Source organism: Phyllopteryx taeniolatus, chromosome 8 (genome assembly GCF_024500385.1).
Source record: "Phyllopteryx taeniolatus isolate TA_2022b chromosome 8, UOR_Ptae_1.2, whole genome shotgun sequence".
NCBI lineage: Eukaryota > Metazoa > Chordata > Actinopteri > Syngnathiformes > Syngnathidae > Phyllopteryx > Phyllopteryx taeniolatus.
This window is the reverse complement of record NC_084509.1, coordinates 23639239-23664032: the sequence shown is the minus strand read 5'-3', so window position 1 is coordinate 23664032 and position 24794 is coordinate 23639239. Positions and strand designations below refer to the sequence as shown.

The window sequence follows — 24794 nt, the reverse complement described above, 5'->3', positions numbered from 1 at the left end:
CTCAGCCCACATTTGAAGAAAATTCAAATACTGTATGTTGTCCTGACCTCTGAGTTGTTGTTTGATGCATCCACAAAATGTAGAAATTATGAAAAGTGAAGATCTCGGATTATACTTAAACTGAAGGAATAATAGGCTACCTGTTTTGATCACTTGGCACAAAGGGGAAAAATGCACACAAAAGAGTTTTCTTCTATTATTAACTTGCATAATAATTGTACTGAGAAGAAGAAAAGAAACAAAACAGTGGACACGCAATCAAAACATCTCACTGACTCGCAAAAAATGCTCAATTAACTAATGATACCATTTGAAAATATACACCAGAATTGTAGCCCATGTGTTTTTTTTTTTAATGTCGTGGTTTAGGCTGGGACAAAACAAAACTCATTTGCCACGTAAAATATACTGGAACTAACAACATCAAACAATTCTCTCAAATAAGGTGAACGTTGAAAGTGCCTTTTTTTGACAAAGTGAAGGAGTACAATGTCCAAATAATTGTTTTCAAATGTGAAGAGTGAAAGTAAAAATGTGTCTGGTAAATAAACACTCAAAGTAGGCACAATCTACTTATGTACAGTAACTACTTATTCTTATTTCGTTCCGTCTAACCACTGATAATCAGGTACAGAAAAACAGCACAACTGACACACACACATAAGAAGCGTGGAATTTTCGGAGGTCTTTGAACGCAGCACTGCGAGGGGACATGAGAGACGAGCGGCGACTGCCACCTGCCGGCCAAGGACGCAACTGCCGTCAGGCGGAGCAACACATCGTTGGTCGCCGACTGGTCCAGGCTGAAGGAGGGCAGACAGGCGAGCAGATGTGAATCGGGCTACGACCAGAGAACAAGCTGTCGTCAAGACGGAGAGCCTTTCATAACCGCTAATATGTGGCAACCAGCGTCTGAGCGACTGCAGGTAGGACATGGCGGCCGGTGAGGCGTTTACTGTCGACAAGGAGCCCAAACATGAAGATTGTGCTGTCTTTTTTTTTAACGTCGGCTGATTCCCGTTGTGATGTGTGTGTGTGTGCGCGCGCGCTGGTTTCTTCCTGCACTTTGACTTGCTACAGATGTTTTAAACGACTCCATGAGTATCGACAGCCACCTTTAAAACGTTTAAAATGAGTCCAAAATGACCAAATTGTCGACCCCCCTTCCAACTCGCCGCTTCTACGTCTTTGTATTTGGTGATACGTTTACGTGCAGCTACTCACAGTTCGCAAAAATGTGCACGTAGTTTATCCACGACGAAACCCACGCTGAATGTTCTATTCCCCCCCCCCCCCCCCCCCCCCCCCCATACAAACATTTCAGCGATTCCTAAAATAGTCATATTGGCACACAAAGCTTTATTATTATTTTTTCCCCCCACTCAAATGAACGTTATAACCTCAAGCGTGGAAACGTGGGCCTTTCACCCTCAAAACGCCAGCTGGATGTTTTTCCATCCCTGTGTGAAATGGCAGAGAGAGAAGTGCCTGTTTAGGAAATGTAAAAAAAAAAAAAAAAAAAAAAAAAATCCTCGTTAATGACACTTCGTTTGATAAGCGGGGGCCTTTCTTCGCGTCTCCTGCAGACATAATGCTCTCCAGATGTGGCCCTGTCGACTGGCTGCCAAGTCAACTTGCACAATCCTCTCTCCTGCCCAGACATCAACAAGATACAATGACGAATTATTAAGAGTTCCGTTTGTTTTTTTTTTTTTTTTTTTTTTTTTTTATAAATGATATATTCCAGAGTGAGCTGCACTGTGTGGCCGCTGTAAATGACACCATTACGCACATCTCCTATCATCCCTAATTTATTAATCGGCCCTCGAAATGGTTACACAACTAACCGGACATGGGTCGCCTAGCAACCGCATTATTCTATAACTTCACTGGCTGTCATGTTTATGATGATATCATCTTTTCTTTTGTTTAGAAACTGTGTGGACCTATTTTAATGTTAATAATGTTAATATTATTATGTAAAATTGTGAAAATGAACTAATATTAACGATGGCTGTCGAAAAAAAGAGACCACTGTAAAATTTACTTTTTGATAATGTTGACATTTATACAGTAGGTATATGTTTGAGTAAAATGAACATTTTTGTTTTAGCACATCTATGAAACTCAAGGCCCAGGGGCCAGATGCGGCCCGCCACTTCATTTTATGTGGCCCGCGAAAGCAAATCATGTGCGACTATGTCATGTTTCTTGCCAAAAATCTGTTCCAGAGTTGCTGATTGTCTTCACTTGTCATAACATTAATATTTTGCTTTGACCTGTAAGTAAAGATTTGAGATCCAAGAGCTAGATGATGGCAGCTCCACTCACTTCAAAACAAGCAGCGGTTTGGTAGATAGTGAACACTTCTTTATTAAAAAAAAAAAAAAAAAAAAAAAGAGGCTTCAAGCTGTTTATTGTCACTCCCAGTTGAAGTTTATGGTCAAATTTAACATAGAACAAAGAAAATTATAAGTTGTGTCTTTAAAATAACCACGTCACTTTGAAAGTCTGCTAGTTTAATGCTAACGCACAATGCAAAACGCCATAGACGGGCTAACAAAAAAGGAAATCAAAGACCCAATGTTTGTGTTAAAAGGACAAAATTAATGTATAAAAAAGTTGCAGGTCACTGTAAATACGTGTAATTTCCCCCATAATAATCCAAATCGATATACCGCATTTTGAAAAAGGGCTCTCCAAATTTTCTTGGACACCATTTGAGGAACTATGGTACTGCAGATTCTTTCATTATGGCCTCCTTTCTAAAACATGCTTATATAGCGGTAGCAGTGATAAATACAAAGTTATGCAGCGTTTCCAATTAAGAGCATCTAAAGAAGGGAAGAACCATTAGACCCACATTATAACTAGGTGCAGTAGCAGGCTCTTGCGATAGCCCTCGTTACATTGGTATCTTTCACATCGGTTTAGTCAGGGTTGATGGGGATTTCTGCAGAACCATCAAGTAGCTGGTTGGTCTCGATTTATTTAGATCGTTTAGTCTTTTTTTCCGTTTTCATTCGCTATGACGTACATCTATATTCTAACTGGCTTTGCTCCTCTGTTGCCAAGGCAACATCTGATTTCTTGCTGCATAACAGTCTCATGTTTAAGCAAGAAGAAGAGATAGATGGCGACAGCAGGGACAGGGTGAAGAGATGCAGGTTGTGGCAAGAGTTTCTGAGAAAAGACAGAAAGCTGTTACAGGATCCATCAAAGTCAGCATGTTGGAGTACCGCTATTTATTAATCTTTTGGATTTCCCTCCATTTTCTTTATCTTAAAAATAAAAATCATCATCCTCCTGCCATCCTACACTAACTAGTCTTGGCACAAGTGCACACTCAGATGAACCCAAAAACACACAGACAATGTTCTTTTTTGAAAAGCCCTGTGGCGAGCAAGCGTGTCTTTTTCTGTGTCAGCAACTCTTTCTTTAGCCTTGGTTTCCACGTTTGGACATGTAACTATGTGTGACTCTTGACAAACAGGGACTTCGCTGAGAAAAAACAAAAAAACAAACATATCTTAGCTGATTGGTTTCTATTGTTACCTGCCTTTGCTTTTTTGTTTGTACGTATCCCTCCTTGTCTTTATTTGCCCATCAATTGTGAATGTTGTCGTTATATTGAAAAGGATTTCAAACCGTAATAAAATGGGACGCCACTATACACATGCAGCTGCAGTGTAAATAAAAACATATGTTCACATTGGGTCATTGGCAAAGCATCTGTCAATGCTGCTAATCCATCTCTAATTTTCTCCACATGATGATGTATCAGAAAGAAAAAAGAACCTTGAGTTAAAGATTTTGGTCAGCTCTTTACTCTGTGTCTTCAGTATGGTGTGACATGACATAGTATTTGCAAAAAAAACCCCAAAGCATGAAACGTAATCAGTCATAATTTGTGGTATTTTGTTCTCATGGTTAAATGGTTCTGAAATACCGGTAGTCTGTTCTGTAGCACTTTTTGGCACCGTTTTGTTGTGATACCGACTAGACACACACCAACATTACGGAGGAATAAAAGTTGGAACATTTTGGAGCGGACCGCGAGTGCAATATAAAGTTTGAAGTGATGGAATGATGAGCCTCCAATGACGTGAGAATTGGGATAAAGTTGATCTCCCTCAGTTTTCAATGTATTTCCTCTTGTAAAATGTCCTAGGGACAGGCAGATTGTGACACTGTCAATTCCTCCCCTGCAACAGACTGCAGAAGAGCATCCTTCATATGATGGGTAAATGTTCCCTCATAATGTGTAGCTCTGTCCTTCTCTACCTCTAAAAAATTTTGTTTGCTCAGGCTGGAGAAGAACTGACGATTGTAGAAATAGCACGAAGAAGAACATGATGGCGCTAGCTTGTCAGTCGCACAGATTGGATCTGATCCGATCTGATCAGGCTCGTGTGTCCAACGCAGTGTATTGAAACTGCAACTAACGATTATTTTGACAATTGATTAATCTGTCAATCATTTTTTTATTCATTGTTAAATCGGATAAAACAATCTTTTTTTTTTATTTCCATCACTTTATTCAAAAACAGGACATTTCAAACCAACAGTGCAGATAATGCACAAACAAATTGATCATGATTCAGTTCAAAATGTTGATCATTGTTTTTCCCAAGAAAAATCAGATGCAAATGCAAATGTCCTTTTTTGATTAAACACAAAGATAATCATTATGCTCTCACGGAGGATTACAGAAATCAGAGAATATTAAAGGTTGAGAGGCTGAAATTCCAAAGATTTGGACAGTTTTAAGTGAAACCATATCTCTAAACTATTGATCGATGATCGAAATAAATGTTGAATAGTTTGATAATCGATTAGTTGTTGCTTAATTGGCTAATATTTGCACCTCTACAGTGTATATACGTGGGGTGATGATAGGTGCTTAGTGGAACATCATAGTAGCAAAGTCGCTCTCCAATGAAATAAGCAACATTGCGCTATGGCACAGTTCTACATGCTGACATAGTGACATTATCCGTAAACTACAACAGCTGCTTAAATTCCTGCACATTCCTCCGTAACACAGAAGTGACAATTCTCTGTTAACCAGTCAAAAGACAGCTACATGTCGAGTGTCACCCTACAGAAACAAATCACATCCATAAATACATTTTTGAACGTGCTGGTCCTCATTAGAGGCACATATAGACAAACAACCATTCACACTCACATTTACACCTGCGGACAACTTAGAGTCATCAATGAACCTCGAAGCATGTTTTTGAAATTTTTGAGTACCTGCACAATGCAGGCATGGGGAAAACGTGCAAACTCCACACTGAACCCAGAAGCTCTTGAGACGCTAACTTCTGTTCCACCGTGCTGCCCAAATAGTGACGTACAATAGCAGTACTGCAAAAACGTACCTCAACAAAAAGCCTGCTTAAAAGTGGGACAGTGCGGGTCGGATGTCTCGGAAGCCTTTAGAAAAGGAAACCGACCGAACAAAACTAAAACCAAACTGCTTGGTGGAAATGAGGCTTTTGTGTCTACTCTTGCAGCCACGCATGATGTTATAGACTAACCCGGCAAGAATTTAGCGTAAGTGCAAGTGTGTAAGATTCATATGCAACTATTGTAAACAGGCACAGTTTAAGGATGAACCAGCCAAAAACCTGAACCAGATTTTCTTTTATTCTTATGTTTGGGAGCATGGAAGCACTATTTTCAGTAAAACTGTTTGTTACAGCGATCACAGCATATTCACTAATATTGAGTGAATGTGGTAGAGGTGGATGACAACCCCATGCTTCTAACCTTGAGATCGACCTGGGAAACTCTTTCCTCTACTGTCCCGTTCCCTGAGGGGGATAAAGGATAAACTGACCATCTGTTACTGTTAAAGTCATCACTGCAGGAGGCAGAAGAAAATACTCTGAAAGATTGCATGCCTGTTCCTTCCTTGAAGAATGTCATCAGAGTTCAGTGTCTGCATTTTAGGTCAATCATTTCCTTTACTAGTATGTATGCCTATATTTGTAGACATCTTTTAAACAATACTTGTCTTGTTGATTTCACAAGTCAGCCAAAATGGTCTCACACCACTTAGCTTGTTTGCTGCTTTAGAAAAAAATATTCTTGGCCAAATAGCGTGGGGTATAATTTATTAGGAGTTTGGACTCCAGGATAAAAAAATATAGGCTTAGTCATAAAACATGATTAATGGAATTTTCTGAAAAGCCACATGGTTTGGCACTTCAAAGCCTAAATTAATCTTTCATAATTCCAAAGATTCACACTAATCATTTGAACACAGGCAGCAGTTAAGTCAGTGTGAAAAGTCAAGCATCATTTGCATCAGTGATGGCAGACATTAATGTGATGTGGTAATAAGATTACCAATGTTTGATGGCTAAACTTGAAAGACGACGAACCCATTTGAATAAATACCGTAATTTCTCGTGTATAATGTGCATTCGCCGGTCACCCTCAATCCATGAAATTCAAAATATTGGGATTTCGTTCTTGATATGTTCAGATGGGAAAATAATCAGCGATGTCCACATAAATTAGGGTGACGAATGGTCGCAACTTTGTGACATTAAGCAACGTTAAGCTTTTTTACATTGAAGCATGGACTGTCCCGACATGAACGATAAGGAAATCCGGTGTGCATTATGCATAGGAAGAAGGGTTTTCCTGATTTTTGAGGTCGATTTTGGGGGTGCGTATTATAGCGACTCCAGAGCATATTATTCATGAGAAATTACGATAATAGATACAACAACAAAAAAGTGCATAATAATACATAAATTCGATTTGACCGTTGAAAATAGTTGGCTGGATCTTCACATTGATAATCTTATACTGACTGCGTGAAGTCATTGTGTAACATTTTGGATAACTTCATTTCTATTCAGACTCACTTTCCAGTAAAAAAAAAAAAGGGTAAACTGGGCTGAATGGGACCTGTAAATGTTGGGCATGTTTCCGAAAGACACGACAGCCAATAAATCCATGTACGGATGGAGGACCACAGAAAACCCAGAGTTTTGGCCACCTTTGGAGTTTTGGACTCAATTTACAGTTGTGAAATATTGTTAAGCTTCTCCCAGTAGGTTTCTCAGGGATATAATATACAGTGTTGAGTCAATTAGATTAGGGATCACATTTTCATTTTACAGTGACACTTTGATCAGTGTGGATTAGGCACCTGAAATGAATTCAGATTACACAAAATAGTTGCTGAAATGCAAATCTCAAAACAGAGCTTGTGTGTTTTCTAATCCTGGCTGAGGTTTCTGAGGTTTCCTTGTGACGCCAGCCATTGTGTATTGTAGCGTGCAGACGAGACCCTTGTCTCGCAACCAGTCCCGCGCTGGTCTGACAATGGAGTCTGTCACTAACTCCAAGTCTAAATCGAAAATAGAATCAATAACTGTCATCACTTGATGAGGGGACATTGGGGATATGAGAAATGCAGTTAAACACAGTCAAAATATTCTGAATACAATTCAGAGTGGCCCTCCACTCATGCCTTTTGCTCCAGGTAGGGGGTGGGCAATCTCTCCTCCCTTCAGTCCGTGCCCGGCTCGACCGCAGGAATGTGAACCGCTGTCAGGAAGCTGTAAAGTGCTGACGCGGAGGTCAGCAAGCATTTACGCACATGTGGATTTACTTTCACAACTTTGTCAACTTTTTTCTCCTTTTCCTCCATCTGCTCCTTGCACTTCTTTTTTCTTGCTGTTATGACACGCGAACTTCCTTTTATGTTTTCTTTTTTTTTAAAAAGGTCATTGCACGGTGAATGTGGCTTTGGCCCTAGCACTGGTCACAGGATTAGGCATATCTTTTTTGTTATGAGGTGGTAAAAGTGCTAAGAGCAATTCCTACTTTAGCAGATAAATACACATATTTGTACCTGATCTCATGATTTGTTTGAGTGTAACCACCACTCACAGTATTGACCGCTTGTAGCGTTAGCATTCAGTAAGTTACCTGTATATTGTATCATCATTGGTTGGTTGACCAATGGCACACATGGTACAATGCACCAAAACCTTTAAAGATATTCAAATGATAGTGTTGGCATTTCCAACCAACTAATAGAAATGGTTGATGCCAGCCAACGTGTGTTGACAGCCTTTGCTCTATGCATTTTCTTTGCATTGTGCACATTCAACAGAATTAGTCTTGAGTGAACTAAATGAAAAAAACACCACCTATACCCGTTTTTTGTATTTTTTAGATACTTTCACAGTTAATAATAATAAAAGAAATAATAATCAATACCGGTATATCCATTGATTAATTAATCAATTCATTAATGGTTTAATTGCAGAAACTGTTATGGCCGCCTTAGTCCCAAGTTCTCAAACCAATTCTGGCGGAGTGTTAGCTCACTCTACAGTCATTGTGAATAACACCTCATAGGATAGATCATTCTTTTGGTGCAATAGTTAGTCCCATAAGGTCTGTGCAGATGTTTCAAAATACTTGATTTAGCAGCGCCAATATATAGTGTAGGTCACACTGCAAAAACTACAGCCAAAGACTCACAGATGTACTGTACCTTCCATTGGCAGACAACTGACAGTTGGCTTGGTGTGGGACCTGTCTGAACCAGCTCAATATTGTATATTAGCGCAGTATGTTCATTTTTGTTGACTTAGATTTTTGTGAGGATGATTAAAGAAACGGAATACAGAAACATTTCAAGTAAAATTTGAGTTTCTTGGCAAGCCTTCTTTGTTGTTCCCCTGAGAAAGATTGACGTTTCTCGGGGAATGGTTTTCACCGAGCTTTTACCAACAACCTGCTCAAGTTGTGTTGCCTTCAAATGAGGTCCTTCAAGATGTTGTTGTTGTTGTTTTTGATAAGAGGCAGGATTACGCAAAAATTACTTAACCAAAGGGTGGGGCAAGAACCTATTACATTTTGGTGCGACGCTGGATAAAGATGGAGATGTTTTTATGTTGCAACAGTTCCCTTGATTTCACTTAATAATTCATGAATTTTAATGCCAATAATCAGTGTGTTCAATCTATTAGTGATCCAAATGAGGCTTTCGGAAAAGGTCTGCACTCAAGTGAGTGCCATTCTATTTTGGATTAAGCTTTACAGATTTTTCATCTTCTATTTTTTGTAGTATCGGTTTATTTTCTTATTTGACTTGTTGGTCTGACCATTTCAAGAAATAATTTCCACGAAGAACAGACACGGAGCCTGTGCCATTTAGTTGGGCCTGGCCTCAGGAAACAGTCTGGAAGAGCAGAAAAAGGCAGCTTGCCTGTTGTGTTTTTACCGCATGTGCAGCACTCGTGTTATCTGTTCTTCATGTTCCACTTTCTGTTGCAAAAGCGTCCAATCTCCTAATGTTGTGCAGTGGACATTCGGAAGCTGCCCAGAATTCATTCCAGGAGGCACCTTGACCCCTGATTTGTTGTCAGAAGTAAGAAATTATAGAAGTTGACTAACATTTTATGTGAGTGCAACTACAACAACAAAACAAACAAACACCATAACTGTTGTTAAAGGTATAAGTTGATGCAGCTTTCGTTATCGATCCTTTTTAGGTTTGTTGTCCTGACCATTTTCCTCTTGGCCTTATCATCACAGGAACACAAAAAAGTTTGTTTTTGATCAGAGGATGATTTGAGCTCTGGATAGATAGATAGGCTAATGGATGAGGTTAGACTGAAATCCCTGTAGACCGTGATGTTTGCAGATGACATTGTGATCTGCAGTGAAAGCAGGGAGCAGGTGGAGGAACAGTAAGAAAGGTGGAGGGATGCACTGGAAAGGAGAGGAATGAAGATTAGCCGAAGTAAGACAGAATATATGTGCATGAATGAGAGGGGTGGTGGGGGAAGAGTGAGGCTACAGGGAGAAGAGATAGCAAGGGTGGAGGACTTTAAATACGTGGGGTCAACCGTCCAGAGCAATGGGGAGTGTGGTCAGGAAGTGAAGAAACGGGTCCAAGCAGGTTGGAACGGGTGGAGGAAGGTGTCAGGTGTGTTATGTGACAGAAGAGTCTCTGCTAGGATGAAGGGAAAAGTTTATAAAACAGTGGTGAGGCCAGCCATGATGTACGAGACAGTGGCACTGAAGAGACAACAGGAAGCAGAGTTGGAGGTGGCGGAAATGAAGATGTTGAGGTTCGCTCTCGGAGTGACCAGGTTGGATAAAATTAGAAAGGAGCTCATCAGAGGGATGGCCAAGGTTAGTTGTTTTGGAGGCAAAGTTAGAGAGAGCAGACTTCGATGGTTTGGACACATTTCCAGAGGAGAAATAGTGAGTATATTGGTAGAAGGATGACGAGGATGGAGCTGCCAGGCAAGAGAGCTAGAGGAAGACCAAAGAGAAGGTTGATGGGATGTTGTGAGGGAAGACATGAGGGCAGTTGGTGTTAGAGAGCAGGATGCAGGAGATAGGCTTGCATGGAAAAGGATGAAACGCTGTGGCGACCCCGCAGGGGACAAGCCGAGAGGAAAAGAAGATTTGAGTGCTTGATTCTTGTCCTTGAAAATTTGAATTTCAAGTTTTTAAACCATGTAACCATGAACAGGGTCAACTGTGTTATTGGTTATATTTATTTGGCCTCTTGTTGGGTGGCAAAGAGTTGTCTCGTCCACACTGAAAGTTTGCAAAAAGCCTAACCTTTTCCCTCTTTCTGATCAGCACTTTCAGAGCATGCTGAAGACTAAGCTGAATGTGCTGACGCTGAGAAAGGAGCCGTTGCCCACGGTGATCTTCCATGAGCCCGAGGCCATTGAACTTTGCTCCACCACACCGCTTACAAAGAACAAAACCCATGCTGGATACAAGGTAAAATCACATGAAACCTTATAATCGCCAAATCCAGTCTTTTCGCTGAATACTAAATCTATAATAGTATTACGACAGTCATAATCCAACTTTTCTTCTGGACACACAAGTTCTATTCATTTCCACAATGTACTTTATCAAACCTGCTACTATACCTGGCTATTACAGTCTGATAATTTAAGATGCTTTAATGTTGAAATATTTGTTCTTGCAGTGTAGACACGGTGCTCCACGCAGGTGACTCTGACACAAAGACGGATATGAAACAAATACTTCTTAGCAATTTCGAGGCCAAAATAGACGTCAAACATTACCTCAAACTTCCTTAAATTCAAATGTGGACGTGAAGTGAAAGTCAGCAGGAAAGCGCTTGACATGCACCGCGCACACTTACTAATGCATGCACAAAGACTGTCATTGTGATTTTAAGTATGTAAAAATATTGCTTCAAATCAGATATGGATTTAAAAAAATATATATTCTGAAAATCCGCACTGGACACCTTTCTGTGTCGTGACTTCACAAAGTAGTTTGCTTACATTTTTAGTCCAAATTTCGGACTCCAAAACACGATGGCCCAAACTACTTCAGAAATGAAAGAGATGTGAATCTTCACCTTAATTCTTCATTCTTCTTCATTACTTCAGCTGGCTGCATCTGCTCATTGTATTGGACCTGTTATGTATATCATTTGGCAACTGCTGTTTTTTTTACACGGCGGCACGGTGCTCGACTGGTTAGAGCGTCTGCCTCACAGTTCTGAGGACCGGGGTTCAATCCCCAGCCCTGCCTGTTTGGAGTTTGCATGTTCTCCCCGGGCACTCCGGTTTCCTCCCACATCCCTAGTGAGGAGAAGCGGCTCAGAAAATGGATGGATGGATGGATGGACGGATGTTTTTTCACACTTGCTGCTTTATTCGCTTTGTCAGCAAGTGTAATTATTTACGATATTTTCCCGACAGCCTCCCTTTCTCAGACTGCAGAGCAGAGTCGACTTGGTTTTTGAGTGAGTAGGTGACCAGCGGCGACTTGTTCCTGTTGGCCTCTTTAGCTCTTCCACATAGGCACTAATGTTATCAGTGTTAAAGGGCAGGATTATTATTTGGCACTTTTAACACTCAAAGTCAGTGTTATTCATTGACGTAATGTGTCAAATATGCCATTATTTATACCCAAATTCAAAGAATGTTTTTAATTAGCAGAACTTTGATGGCGCATTGTATCACATAGTTGGCTCTCATTGCCATGAAAGAAGATAAATATTGACATGTCGCCTAGGTGAAGGCTGAACATAGCTGGACTTGATAGCCTCGTGTGAATCCCAACATCCACTTGTAGCCTCTGAGCTCACCGCTCTTTCCAGCATTGTAGAGGATGCCAAGCCACGTTGCCGTGGATACCACTACCACTATTTAGCAGAGCACCAGTCACATAAAAGTAATCTCTCCCATCTGTTTGCGAAACCTCCTAAAATGCGAACCGGTCTTCCTCACCGCCTTCATCTGTTGGCAGGTGTAACATCCTGTCTGAGTCACTACCTGCCTGTCTGCATATCTGTCTGCCCATCTGCCAGAGTGTCTCCACTTCCAGACATTTTTGAAATGAGAGAAAACTGAAGAAACAATAGCGGCTTTGCTCTCCCCGCCGTCCGCCCTGCTGACTTTTATACGCTACAGTACAATATGACACCATTTATTATCCTGACAGTGTTTTATATTCTCTCTTATGCTTCCTTCATCCCCTCCTCCTCCACTTAGTTCCCTTTGAGCCCGCAGTCTCAGTTTGTAAACAGAAAGGCTGGCTGAAGACTGCTGACACGATGCCAAAGCTAACAGCTAGCATCGATCAAATGCCACCTCTCATTTCCCTGCCTGGCTCGCTGCTGTTAAAGCAGTCCACTTCACATCCATTGAGACACACTGTGATCCTTGTCACTTTGCAGCTACGTGAGAGTTGCAGTCAGAAACTAAGAGTAATATAGACCAGTTTGATTGGGTCAAATGTTTTTTTTTTTTTTTTTTTTTACTCCTTTAATTGGCAAAATTGGTTTGATTGATTTTGCATTACTCTCGACTTTGTGTCTGAAGTATAAATAGGCTTAATGAAACATACATTCAGTGGTCACTGCAGTATGCAAATATCTGTGTCACTGTGCCACATAAATCTGTCAATGGCAGCTCCAGTTCTTCCATGGAAACGTCTGGTTTAGTTGCCCATTCAGAATGTACAATCCTGATTTGGCTTGTATTGGCGCCATGTATTGACCAGTTGTGATAGGTGTGTTAGCTATTATTATTATCAATTAATTCACCAAAGGAGCGCCGCACAGTAAACAACGTCCAATGGCAAGTATGGTGAATTTTATGACTTTTTATTACACGCAAAAAAACAACAAGAACACTTTGTATTTAAAAGACATGCTTTGTGTCCAGATCCACCCTTTTAGTACCATACCAGAGTCCCAATGGTAGCTTGGCAAGAAGTGATGCTCTCCAGTTAGTTTGTTATTTTGGTAACTTTCACATTTTTTGACAATTAAATAAATTACAAGCTAAACTAAACCATACTGGACTGCTTGGTGGGGATGTGGTTTACCACCGGCACTTTGCCAAAAGCCTTCCAATGAAACATCAATCAACTTGTTCAACATTTTCATCCATTTCACGGAGGATAGGCCTGCTCACTGACCTGAGGTTCTGGACAAAATAGATTTTGGAATCACAAGATGCAGTATCCTGATTGAAGAGTGACATTTGGAAGTGGAAATAATTGTCATACCTTAAAAAGACTCATCGTCATTTGACTGTTAAGCAGCTGATTTTATACCACTCTTAGCCATCAGCTTGGAGCCTGCTGTTGCTGCCATGTTCTACTTGACATTCTGATTCCATTCACTGAGCTGGACAAACAATTATCTGTAGTTCACAGGACAAACAGTGATGGCATGCAGGTGATTAATGGCCTCATAGATTGAGGGTGAAATAATTACAGCTCACAATATCTTAAAGATAGAATAGCCCAGAAAAAAATGCGCTTTTGGGCATTAGGTTCCTTGTGTGTAATAAATTATGCAACAAACTATTTGTCCACAAACGTTAAAGATGCAAACAGGAAACAATGCAAGCAATGGACAAAGATAGCATACGACATTGAGAACACAGAGTGGGAGTTAATTATATGTCTTTACCTGGTCACCAATCAACTTACCTAGAAACTACACACAAATTTGTGGGTTGGACCAAAATGTATCTATAGAGTAAAGACATTATGGAGGGTACCATTACTGGAATAGTATATAGATTCCCTATGCTATAGCTGACTGTATTTAAGATGTGTATATAAAAGCTTCTTTCATTTAGACTGAGGTACGACTGATTCGACCTAAACCAAAACACTCAGACTAAGTTTTGCTCTTCATACATACACTCTATTCAATGTGCGCACACACACACACACGCACACGTAAACACACATACATGCAAACACACACCGCTCACATTGCTCTTCCTTCTTTGCATACCTTGGCAAGTGGAGCCAGCTGTGCTGTGCTGATTCAATAAGTTTACAGGAATGTTAACAACCTCCTCAGGAATGCTGCATTCCCAAGCCGTGGATTCCCAGTCATGTAGGGGGATCCAGACAGGGGCCTTCTGAGGGAAAATGTCAAGATAGCCTCAGTCTCTGACAGTGCAACATTTGTGTTGTGACCTTTTCGTACACTGGTCGTGCCAATTTTCCTTTAAGATATCCAATTAGCAGTTTATCTTAGGCTGTTTAAACAGTATACATGTCACTTTGGTCTTGTGTCTGAAGTGGTCATTGCAATTTTAGCGATGCAGTCTGCCACCTTCATGTACAGTAGCTACAGTTAGAGTTTTTCTTGACCTTCTGTATGATGTTTGGTGACACCAACACTGCTAGCTGCTGTCAGAAAAAAGAGAGCTGATTTCAAAATATTTCTGTACTGGTACGTTCCATTGTTAAAAATTGTATTGGTTACGAAATAGTTGACTAACTGTCCATAATATACCATTTTTGGACAATGGGAAGAAACCAACAGGCTTTATCACAACAAATATTTCCTTCTTACAATCAAGTAAATATAAAACATAATATGTGACTTTATATTACCATAACCATTTTGCATGTGTGAAATAATCAGCAGTTAAAGCTTTAGTATTATATAACAGTTGGCGCACCCCCCAAGCTCGGATTCTGCATCACAACAAAAGAACAGATCCGTCGCTTCAATATGACGGAGGCAATGCGTGTTATGCCCCTTATATGTGATTCTACAACATTTTGAAGGACAATTTCCATGCTGTCATAGCCGTGCTGTCATGTGCAGTGCCGGGCCAGCGCGGAAAATGAATAAGGCATTCACTAAATACGACAAAAAAATAAGATACTGACAAATACAGCAAAATGTTAGAGAAGCTGAATGGCTTAATCAGCATTGTGTCATCTCCTCTAGTAGTGGCTTGGGTGAAATTGCCTCTTTTTTTTTTTTTAATAACAGAAAAGTTGGGGATTATAGCTTTAAGGCGCCAACCAACACATTTGTGTTTCAAGACTTTCAACATGTGTACTCTGTACATTCCCTTTTGGAAAAAACATACATGATAATAAAATAATGATAAAGTATCAGATCCTCTTGACACTGAATAGTTGGTTGTTCTCTGGCCACTGTGTGTGAAATTGCCATTGCTGAAACATCCTTCAAATTGTAGCATGTTCCCCGATTAGATCCTATACATGGTTTCGTCAAAATCTCCTACCTCCATTTTCTCATCTCAGTCCTTTTTCGCTCCTTTGCTGTGTTCACAAGCCTCTCTTCAGGGTCAGGTATTTGCTCATTGGTTCCCAAACCTCACCTTTCCCCCCCCCCATCATTTCCCCTGTTCCTTCTCCACTGATAACTGAAACAGCTGTGCTGCACCTTCCATGCCTTTGCAAAAGGCCAAAATGTTCCCGTCTCTCCTCCTCCCAGCCAGCTCACAGGACTCCGGATGTTTGCTTTGTCTCCCTCTGTGTATCCGTTGCTTTCTTGTCATACTTGGCATTTGTCATCATCATCTTCACTTTCCATCTTGAAATAACAACCTTCACTCACTGTCCTTCCTGCCCTGCATCTGAATCTGCCTGTATGGTCTTTGTCCATTATTACTCAATAAGCAGTTATTTCTCCTCATATTTCATGTGGTCTCTGGAAATGTGAGTATTGAAAGAATTAGAGGATTTCTAGTTCATTTGAACTGTGACAAGGATGAACTGTCATAACTAGTGCTCGGAGTCGCACCCTGAAACCCCATTTGCTGTTCGTATTGACAGAAACGAATGACTATAGGCAAATCACAATCGACTCGTTACTTGTTGTACTATCCTGAAATTATAGTCCAACAAATGAAAAGTCCAATTAAAATATTTGCTAACTATCTGTTGAAGCGGTAAGAGAGTACACTGGCACATTTTGACTGCTGCGTTTTAGCTGCCGTGTCTCCGTACAGAAAAGTTTTTATTTTTAGTTTAAAATGGCTTACTTTAACCAGGATCCCTCGCTGTACCTTGGCTACAGGTAGAATCTGGAGTCTGTTTTCCTCTCATCAATACCATAAATCCTCGTGAACCGGAGCAAGCTGTCTCCTTTACAGCTAACCTGCTGGCTACTTAGTCTGCTGGCGAGCTAGCCTCTCTAGTCATCTTTCAAACTCTGTTGAATAAATGCTTTCCCATTCAATTTGCAGTGGTCACCCTCTACAGCAATGGCTCCTTTGCAGCTTCCATTGTGGCACGTCTATGTTATCTGTGCAGCTCATTGGAGAGCGAGCCTAAATGCAAGTGGAGACCCCTTTTTTTTATGGAGATCTCAGTGAAACTACAATGTGTACATGTGCAGAAGCGATGCATATTAAGTCAAAATGGCTGCGGTCGTGAAACAACGGAAGCGGCAGCATTGCAGCACTTGTCAGAATAATAAAGTAAGAAGTATTCTTACTTATTCTTTGAGTTGTTTTTATTCAAATGTGAAGGTTCTTATTTGGGATTAGTTTTTTTCGTGGGGATTCGTGAGTCAATGTGAATCACCTGAATCAGAATCATCTTTGTTTTCCAAGTATGTAAAAAAAACAAAAAAAACAATGAATTTGTCTCCAATAGTTGGAGCCATTCTAGTATGACAACAGACAGCGACAGTGCCAAAATAAACTTTTCGGACAGAAAAACACAATGCGGAGAGTCATTGAGCAATGAAAGGTTACCGGTAATGCTGATCTAATGATAACTGAAGAAGAAGAATCACCTTTATTGTCATGAACATGCATGGATGCACACAAAATTTGTTCTCTGCATTTTACCCATCACAGTGAACACACACACTTGTTAGTGGAACACACTGGAGCAGGGGGCAACTGAAGCGCCCGGGGAGCACTTCAGGGTATCAGTGTCTTGCTCAAGGACACCACAGCTGTGAGTCTGGGGGATGTTGACAGATGGTCCGGTCAGGGTCTTGAACCTAGGTCCCCCATGGTGGCAGGTGATGATCTTAACCATTGGGCCACAACTGCCCCTGTGCAAATTATGCAGAGTCCTCAAGCCAGTATCGGTCAACAACAGATATGCAAATAGTGCAGAGTGACGAGACTACTACAGTGAGTGCAGGAATAATATAGTAGTGTTTCAACAGAGATGTGCAAAATTGGCAGCATGTTACAACGGAATTGTAAGTCAACTGTTTAAGTGGTTGATGGCAAGAGGGAATGGTGATCAGGATGTGGAGGGTCCAAGACAATTTTGCATGCTCTTGTCTTAGTTCTGACAGCATACAAGTTCTCAAAGGTGAATAGGGGGGGTACCGATGATTTTTTTTCGGCAGCCCTGACTGTCCATTGCAGTTGGAGTTTTCAATGACTGCTGTGTAGAACTGCCTCAACAGCTCCTGTGGCAGGCCGTGCTACCTCAGAAGCCGCAGGAAGTACATCCTCTGCTGGGCCTTTTTGAGGATGGTGTTAATTTTTGGTCTCCCACTACAGGTCCTGAGAGACTCTAGTTCACAGGAACTTGAAGGTCTCCACGATTGACACAGGGCATTTGGACAGCGTGAGGGGCAGTGTGGGAAGGATGCTTCCTGAAGTCCACAATCATCTCCACAGTCTTGAGCCTGTTCAGCTCCAGGTTGTGTCGGCCGCACCACAGTTGCAGCTGCTCAACTTCCTGTCAATACTAAGACTCGTCACTGTCTTTGATGAGACCGATGACTGTGGTGTTGTCTGCAAACCTCAGGAGTTTGACAGTTGGGTCCATTGAGGTGCAGTCGTTCGTGTAGAGTAAGAAGAGTAGCACAGAGAGGACACATCCTTGGGGTGCCCTGGTGCTGATGGTGCATGTGGATGAGTAAGTGCCCCCCCAGCCTCACTTGTTGTGTCCTGCCCGTCAGGAAGATGTAAATCCACCGGCAGATGGCAGGCGAGACGCTGAGCTGGAAAAGCTTGGAGGAGAGTAGTTTGGGAATGATGGTGTTGAACGCAGAGCTGAAGTCCACAAACAGGATCCTCGTGTAGGCCCCCACGGCGTCAAGGTGTTCTAGGATGAAGTGCAGTCCCATGTTGACTGCGTCATCCGCACACCTGTTTGCTCGATAGGCAAACTGCAGGGGGTCCAGCAGGGGTCGTGTGACACTCTTGAGGTGGTCCAGCACGAGGCGTTCAAAGGACTTGATGACCACTGATGTCAGGGCGACTGGTCTGAATGACTACAGACCTGAGATTGCAGGTTTCTTGGGGACTCGGATGATGGTGGAGCGTTTGAAACAGGATGGTACTTCACACAGTTCCAGAGATCTATTGAAGATCTGGGTCCACAGAGACTTTGAGGCCGGATGGGGACACTGATTCGTTCGTAGCTCTAGTCATAACCATTATCAGTAATGACTCTGTTTTACATGCACAATTGCAGTTCCTGTTGCAGTTGCTGTATTATTTTATTTATTTATTTATTATTATTATTATTTAATATTTTGTCTATTTAATTCAATACAGAACGGTGATTCAATACAACAGTCATGTATAGTATATTGTGTTTTTGTATTTGTATTCAGTTTTTTTTTTATTCCTCATCGTGTGTTTGTCTATCAACAGTATCTTTCTGTCTGTCTGTCTGACTCTTTGTCTGTCTGTCCTTCCCTCAATCCAATAATCCATCTCTCTATTGTATTATGCTATGCCTGCTGGATATAAATAGTACAGTATTTGTTCCAATATTATAATGAATTATGATGTATGTCTGTGATTTACGCTATATCATTGGAAGACAATTTTTCTAATGAAAAAAAGCAAACTGTAATGCCTGTTCTACAATGCATATCATTTAAGTTGACTGCAAGTCACAATGTACAATGTGAAATGGGTGGATCAATAAATTTACTCAATCGTCACAGTGTGCAATGTAACATTGAATTGTAGTTACAACTGACTGAATTTAAAGTCTGTGCCTGACCACAGTTTTTGAGTTACGATGGCCGATTTTCCCCGTAATTGCACATCTTTTTTTTTTTTTTTTTATGAGAGAGAGACAAAATACAAAAACACGACAGCAGAAGTACTGTATTTTTCCTGGTATGTCCACAGATGGGATTGACTCGTTAGGTAGCGGCGCTGTGTATTAACATATAAACCACCCAATGATTGCATAAACACTGATTGAAAAAGTTGTCAAACAGAAACAAACACCACAGAGCAGAGGAAGAATTTATGCCAACTGAGTGTGAATACACGTCCATGCGCGCAAAGTCAAGGTGACATTTGTTTAGTTTCCTTGCCCCTCAAGGATGCCTGTTTTTCTGAACATGCTCCGTTTCTCATGCACTCTTCCACTTTGCAGCGCTCAAGGCCCCCTTACCTCACACTGTCTCCATGCTGTCTTGAAATCACATGCACTCAATGTTTTAACTAAGTTCGACTGTTGCAAACTGGAAACAATTAGCTAAATGAGGAAGTGCAAAACAGTATAGAGGATGTGAGGATAAATGAAGTGAAGAGGAGGGAGGTGATGTGTACACTGAAGAAACCGATATAAGGGAGAGTGGGAAAAGTTATGAGAACAGGAGGCAACAGAGGAGAAACACATGGAAAGTTGAAACAAAGGAGAGGACTCTTTAGCTCGCTGAGATGATTTAAAGATGCATGCCTGGCTTTCAAACAATTGGAGGACTGCCGATGTGTGCTGGTTGGTGATGGATTTAGGGTATCAACTTTAGCCAGAACTTGTGATGAAAGCTGCAGTCAAGCGACTTTGTGGTTTGAATCACACAAACTCCTCCAGCAGAGGTTCCTGTTGTTTTTAACTCTGAATCATTTGCTTTTTCCGTTACTATTTGTAACTTCCTGACACACACACACACACAGACACTTGGAAAGACTTGCACACAATAGCTGCTAAACTGTTTTGTTGACATGTTATGCATAGTACGACATAACGTGTCAAATATATTTCAACTAATTCCAATGATATTGTAATACTCCGCTGGACAATTTCCCTCAACACCTAAATTATGCTATTAATTTTAATCTGAAGTCTCCATTGGAAGTCTCATTATTTTTACACAATATTTATTTTGGCCTCGACATTATATTTTGGAAGTATGTGGCACATTAGATAGCCTTTTCTTGTGCTTGTTTTTTGAATGCCAACACAATGAAAAAAAGCAATGGCCGTACTATATTTTTTATAGTTTAGTTTTGGCTCTGCATTGTACCCTAATTTAGAACATAGACTTCATTTTGACTCATAGTAAGTCGTGTGAATTCACTCATCTCAAACATTTCCCACCTACCTTTTGCCTGAATTAGGAATATTATTCATAAGGTAAATTAAGTGAATCGACCTCTAACAGAACCAACTGAGACACGGACCTGGTTCACATGAGAAAATGAGAGCAAATGTCTGGGGAGACAACACCAACTGCATGTTTGACCTTCAACCCTGCAAATGAAAAGCTCAAATCAAACTGAAAAGCAGACAATCTGAATGATCTTTAAACAAGGTATTCAATATCCAATCCTTGGGGTTAATGTATTCCTGCTGTCATGAATTTTCATACTTTCGGAGGTTTGAGTTAGTTTCTTCCTTGTTCATTGGTTGACAGAACCACACACCCAGCGACTGGCAGGTTGTTATAAATGCTTTCTTGAAAGATCCTATTCATTTTAAGACATGGTGGAGAAAAAGGGGTTTGCCCTGGCAGCGGCAGACTAAACATAACCTGTGAAAGCAGGAAAGCATGTTTTGAATAAAACCAGACACGGGTGTCTGCTCTCTTTCATACATGCTGTCAGTTTGACTTACAGTAGAATTCTTTTCTTAACATGGACATTTACTGTTTTTTTGTTTTTTGTTTTTTTAATTAGGATAGCCTCCTGAGATGTCATCATCTTGTTTTTAAGGTGCTCCAAAATATGTAATACATTTTTTTGTTTAAGGGAGAACAAAGACTTGCAGGTTTACGCCAGATGTCCATCCAAAGTATACAATTTCATCGTACAATACAGTAAAATTACATGTGCCATCTTAATATCCTCACATCATCTACAGTTATGTGTCAAATATGATACAATTTTGAAAGAGAGAAGTATCCCCCAGTTCCACTATAAACACAGACGGGAGTAAAAACTTTGAATATTTGCCTCGTCAAAGGCTCCTCCTCTGTGTATTTTTATAAAGCCATAAAGAGTAGTGTAGCAAAAGGGCACAAGTGAGCCATTATTGCTGGGCTGTTCTCAGACTGGCTGAATTAACTATCTCAATCTCCTCAGTCTGTTGCGGTCCTGGTATGCTGTGTTGTTTTTTATGTTACTCTATGGAGGCTGTTTCAACCAGTGTCGAGTAAAATACCTTTTCTCTTTGGGTATGAGCATAGACGGCCTTCAATCTGCGAAGGGATTTTTGTATTTTAAGTTACTTTACCTTAAGTTGATCTATTTAGCGTCTTCCGTAACCTCTTTATGCCTTCAATATTCATAATGGCTTCCGGAGACTTGCAGCAGTTTGAGTTTGTTTGTCAAGCCTCCCAAGATGTCTATGTGATGTACATCTGGTTTAAAAAAATGCATTTTTGTCATCTTCTTGAAAATGATTAGTCCTATTAATGCAAAGTAATTTTGTTTCCTGCAGGTGACCTACCTGGGCAAGGTTACTATTTCTGGGACCAACTTCTTGTCTGGCTGCACAGAGTCAGCAGTGGTTGGTCTGGTAGAGCATCGTGCTCTCACTCAGCAGCAGGGTTCATGCCCCCCTGGCAGCTCTCTACTGGAGATACGGCCCTTCCAGGTACGTCTCCACCACCTGGATGGGCACGGTGAGGCCTCAGTAACCATGGACACCTACCAGGTGGCACGGATTGCATATTGCACAGCCGATCACAGTATCCGACCCAACGTCTTTGCCTGGATCTACCGGGAAATCAACGATGACCTGACCTTCCAGATGGACTGCCACGCCGTGGAGTGTGAGAGCAAGCTGGAGGCGAAGAAGCTAGCGCACTCAATGATGGAGGCTTTCCGCAAGACTTTCCATAGCATGCGCTGCGATGGCCGCATCCACAAGAGTGGCTCTTCGGATGAGTTTGCTGAGGATTCATCTACTCCAGAAGACTCAACCCCAGACGATGGTTGAACCGACGCTGATTGAAACTCCTGATCCCCATTCTTACAAAACAAGGGGTGAAGGGAAAGATGGACAGATTAGCTGCTATCTCACATTATCCCCTTTTGCGTTCATTCTGACCATTAGCAGACGCTAAGAATCAACTCAACTGGTATAGTAATACTTTAAAGATTTATAGTCCAATGAAAAAGCTCCCTTTAGGTCTTTGTGGGTGAAGTCATGCTGAAGAGATTGTCCAGATATTCACATTAGCATTCTCCACAAGGGTCAGTCTTGCACCCAGCAGAGGCACTTGTCTGTGGTTGTTAAAGCTTTTCTATCTATGCAACCACAAACTACAATGCCTGATCTTCAGACCTGGTCTCAAGAAAGCCTATTATTACTCGGTAGGGACACAGCAGAAATAGGCCTTTGACTATTTTGGGCCGCAATCCAGAGTTTATAAGACTGTTGGAGCGCATTGATTCTATGTGCTTGCATAATGACTAGAAAACCTTCATCTTTGATAAAAGCAAACAAGGGTACACCTGAGTATCACCATATCATCTTCATGGTACCGTCTGCAGCTACCCCAAACTACAGGTATTTACTCATATGGTACTTACAGTAGGTATGTCAGTACATGTAGGACATCCATAGAAACGTAGGTAGATGTTCTCAATAGGCTGATAGCTGGAGCTTGTCTCTGAGATGTTAATCATTTATGTCTGATTTTTGTTTTAAAATACCAAATTTCAGGCTTAACAGTGCCTGTCAGATTATGTGCCTCAATTTCATCTGCATTTGTTTTGTCTAGGACCTGATTAGTACATGTGGCTGAATGTGTGTGCCACCTTACTTTGTTTTATCTCTGTGCTTAGAGATGATTGTGTACAATACACAAGTGGTTGTAGCCTGTGTCAAGTAGAAAAGGATAGATGCAAGAGTAAAATGAAAAGGATACTGTGTGAACAGTTTGAGGTGAGGACTTCCAGCGGGCAGTCGAGCAAGGTACTGTGACAAATTGTGGCCCTGTATGAGTGTTACCATGCAACCAACTGGCCTTCAGAGATAACGGCTCAGGTCTCCAGGCCTCTGAATGTTTGAAGAGTCCAAAAGACTGCTTCTTCACACCACAGTCCCCTACGAGTTCCTAATGCCATCAGAGATGGCTCTAATGGAGCGACAAAAGACAAAACGCCTGTTTAAAGCTACCCACCTTCGGGACTGACAGGCATCAGAGCTGTATGCTACTCTTCTTTTGTTGGGACTGTATTGAACAGAAGATCGGTGGATTTGGTCCTCCCACCATGGATTTCAACAGAATGATAACAGATTTGTTACACATCCTCACAAGCACCCTGGAAACAGGACCTGGCTCAGGCAAGGCTCCCACAAACGGTTGGGTGAATCAAGGCTAACATGCACACACTCAGCCAGCCATACATCAAATTCTTCATACTGTATGACATGCACATTGCATTGAGCTCACACTTAATAAGCTCATGTAAATAAAATGTATCACTTTCCAAATATTACAGCATAAATGTTGATAAATATTTTAAATAAATAAAAGCTGAGAAATATTGTACGATAAAGAAAGTGTTATAAAGCCTACTGTGAATCATAAGTGGAGAGCCTGATGTAAGTGGTTTGTGTGTGCGTGTGTGTGCGCGTGCGTGTGTGTTCGCCCGTGTTAGATGAGATTGAATGGTTGGAAGAGATGTGTGCAGAATCGAGGGGGAGAGAACTAGACATGTCTGAAAGCTCCGCTCTGCTTTAAATGTTTAAAAAAATGTTACCTAAGTGTTTTCTATAGTGTCTGCAAAGATCAAGAAACAGTTGCATATAAAGCATTTACAAAGACCTGTCGTGTGATGGTGTTTTTTCTTTTGTTTTATTTCAATTTTTTTTACCCAAACCACAAAGCTGGTTGACTTTCTGATTCATTGTTTTTCTTTTTTAACTCCGCTTGGTGTGAAGTGGATTAGTAGATACCCTTGTTGTGGTTGTCATGGTTTGGGTTGTGTTGAGTTTTGTTCCATGTTTGTCGTGTGCTCATTTAGTTATTGTGTCCACTCGTTCTCGTCAACCTACCTTGTGTCGACCAATCAGCTCTCTCCAGCCACTCGTGTCTTGTCCAGGTGTTCCTCGTTGTCTCGTCAATCTGTTTGTATTTAGTTCCCTGGTTTCTTTCAGTTCATTGTCATTACAGTATGTCATTGCGATATGTCATTATCCCTGTCTGTTCTACGTCTTATTCACCAGTCATAGTTTGTTTCCTGTTTTAGGTTTATTCAAGTGTTTCTTTGTTACTTTGGTTATCTGTTGTGGGACTTTGTTTAGTTTGCTTTATCCATGTTCCTTTTTTT

General features: G+C 41.0%; 1 protein-coding gene across 2 annotated transcripts; it reads left to right on the top strand.

The window, feature by feature from the left end:
• The first annotated feature begins 717 nt into the window (after nucleotides 1-717).
• pid1 (phosphotyrosine interaction domain containing 1) lies at nucleotides 718-24288 on the top strand. 2 transcript variants are annotated; one of them, XM_061782011.1, is made up of 3 exons: nucleotides 724-926; nucleotides 10642-10788; nucleotides 21952-24288. In XM_061782011.1, the coding sequence occupies exons 1-3, from the start codon at nucleotides 897-899 to the stop codon at nucleotides 22450-22452; spliced, it is 678 nt and encodes a 225-aa protein (XP_061637995.1). In that variant the 5' UTR covers nucleotides 724-896; the 3' UTR covers nucleotides 22453-24288. The 2 variants fall into 2 exon arrangements, with proteins under 2 accessions (XP_061637996.1, XP_061637995.1); XM_061782012.1 differs by lacking the exon at nucleotides 10642-10788 and having other exon boundaries at nucleotides 718-926.
• Nucleotides 24289-24794: the final 506 nt, after the last annotated feature.

Excerpts from the sequence above, each read along its gene's own strand:
- pid1 (XM_061782011.1), top strand. The coding sequence starts at position 897 with ATGTGGCAACCAGCGTCTGAGCGACTGCAG. Across the intron at positions 927-10,641 it reads CAGCGTCTGAGCGACTGCAG|CACTTTCAGAGCATGCTGAA; the intron begins GTAGGACATGGC and ends CTTTCTGATCAG. Across the intron at positions 10,789-21,951 it reads AAACCCATGCTGGATACAAG|GTGACCTACCTGGGCAAGGT; the intron begins GTAAAATCACAT and ends TGTTTCCTGCAG.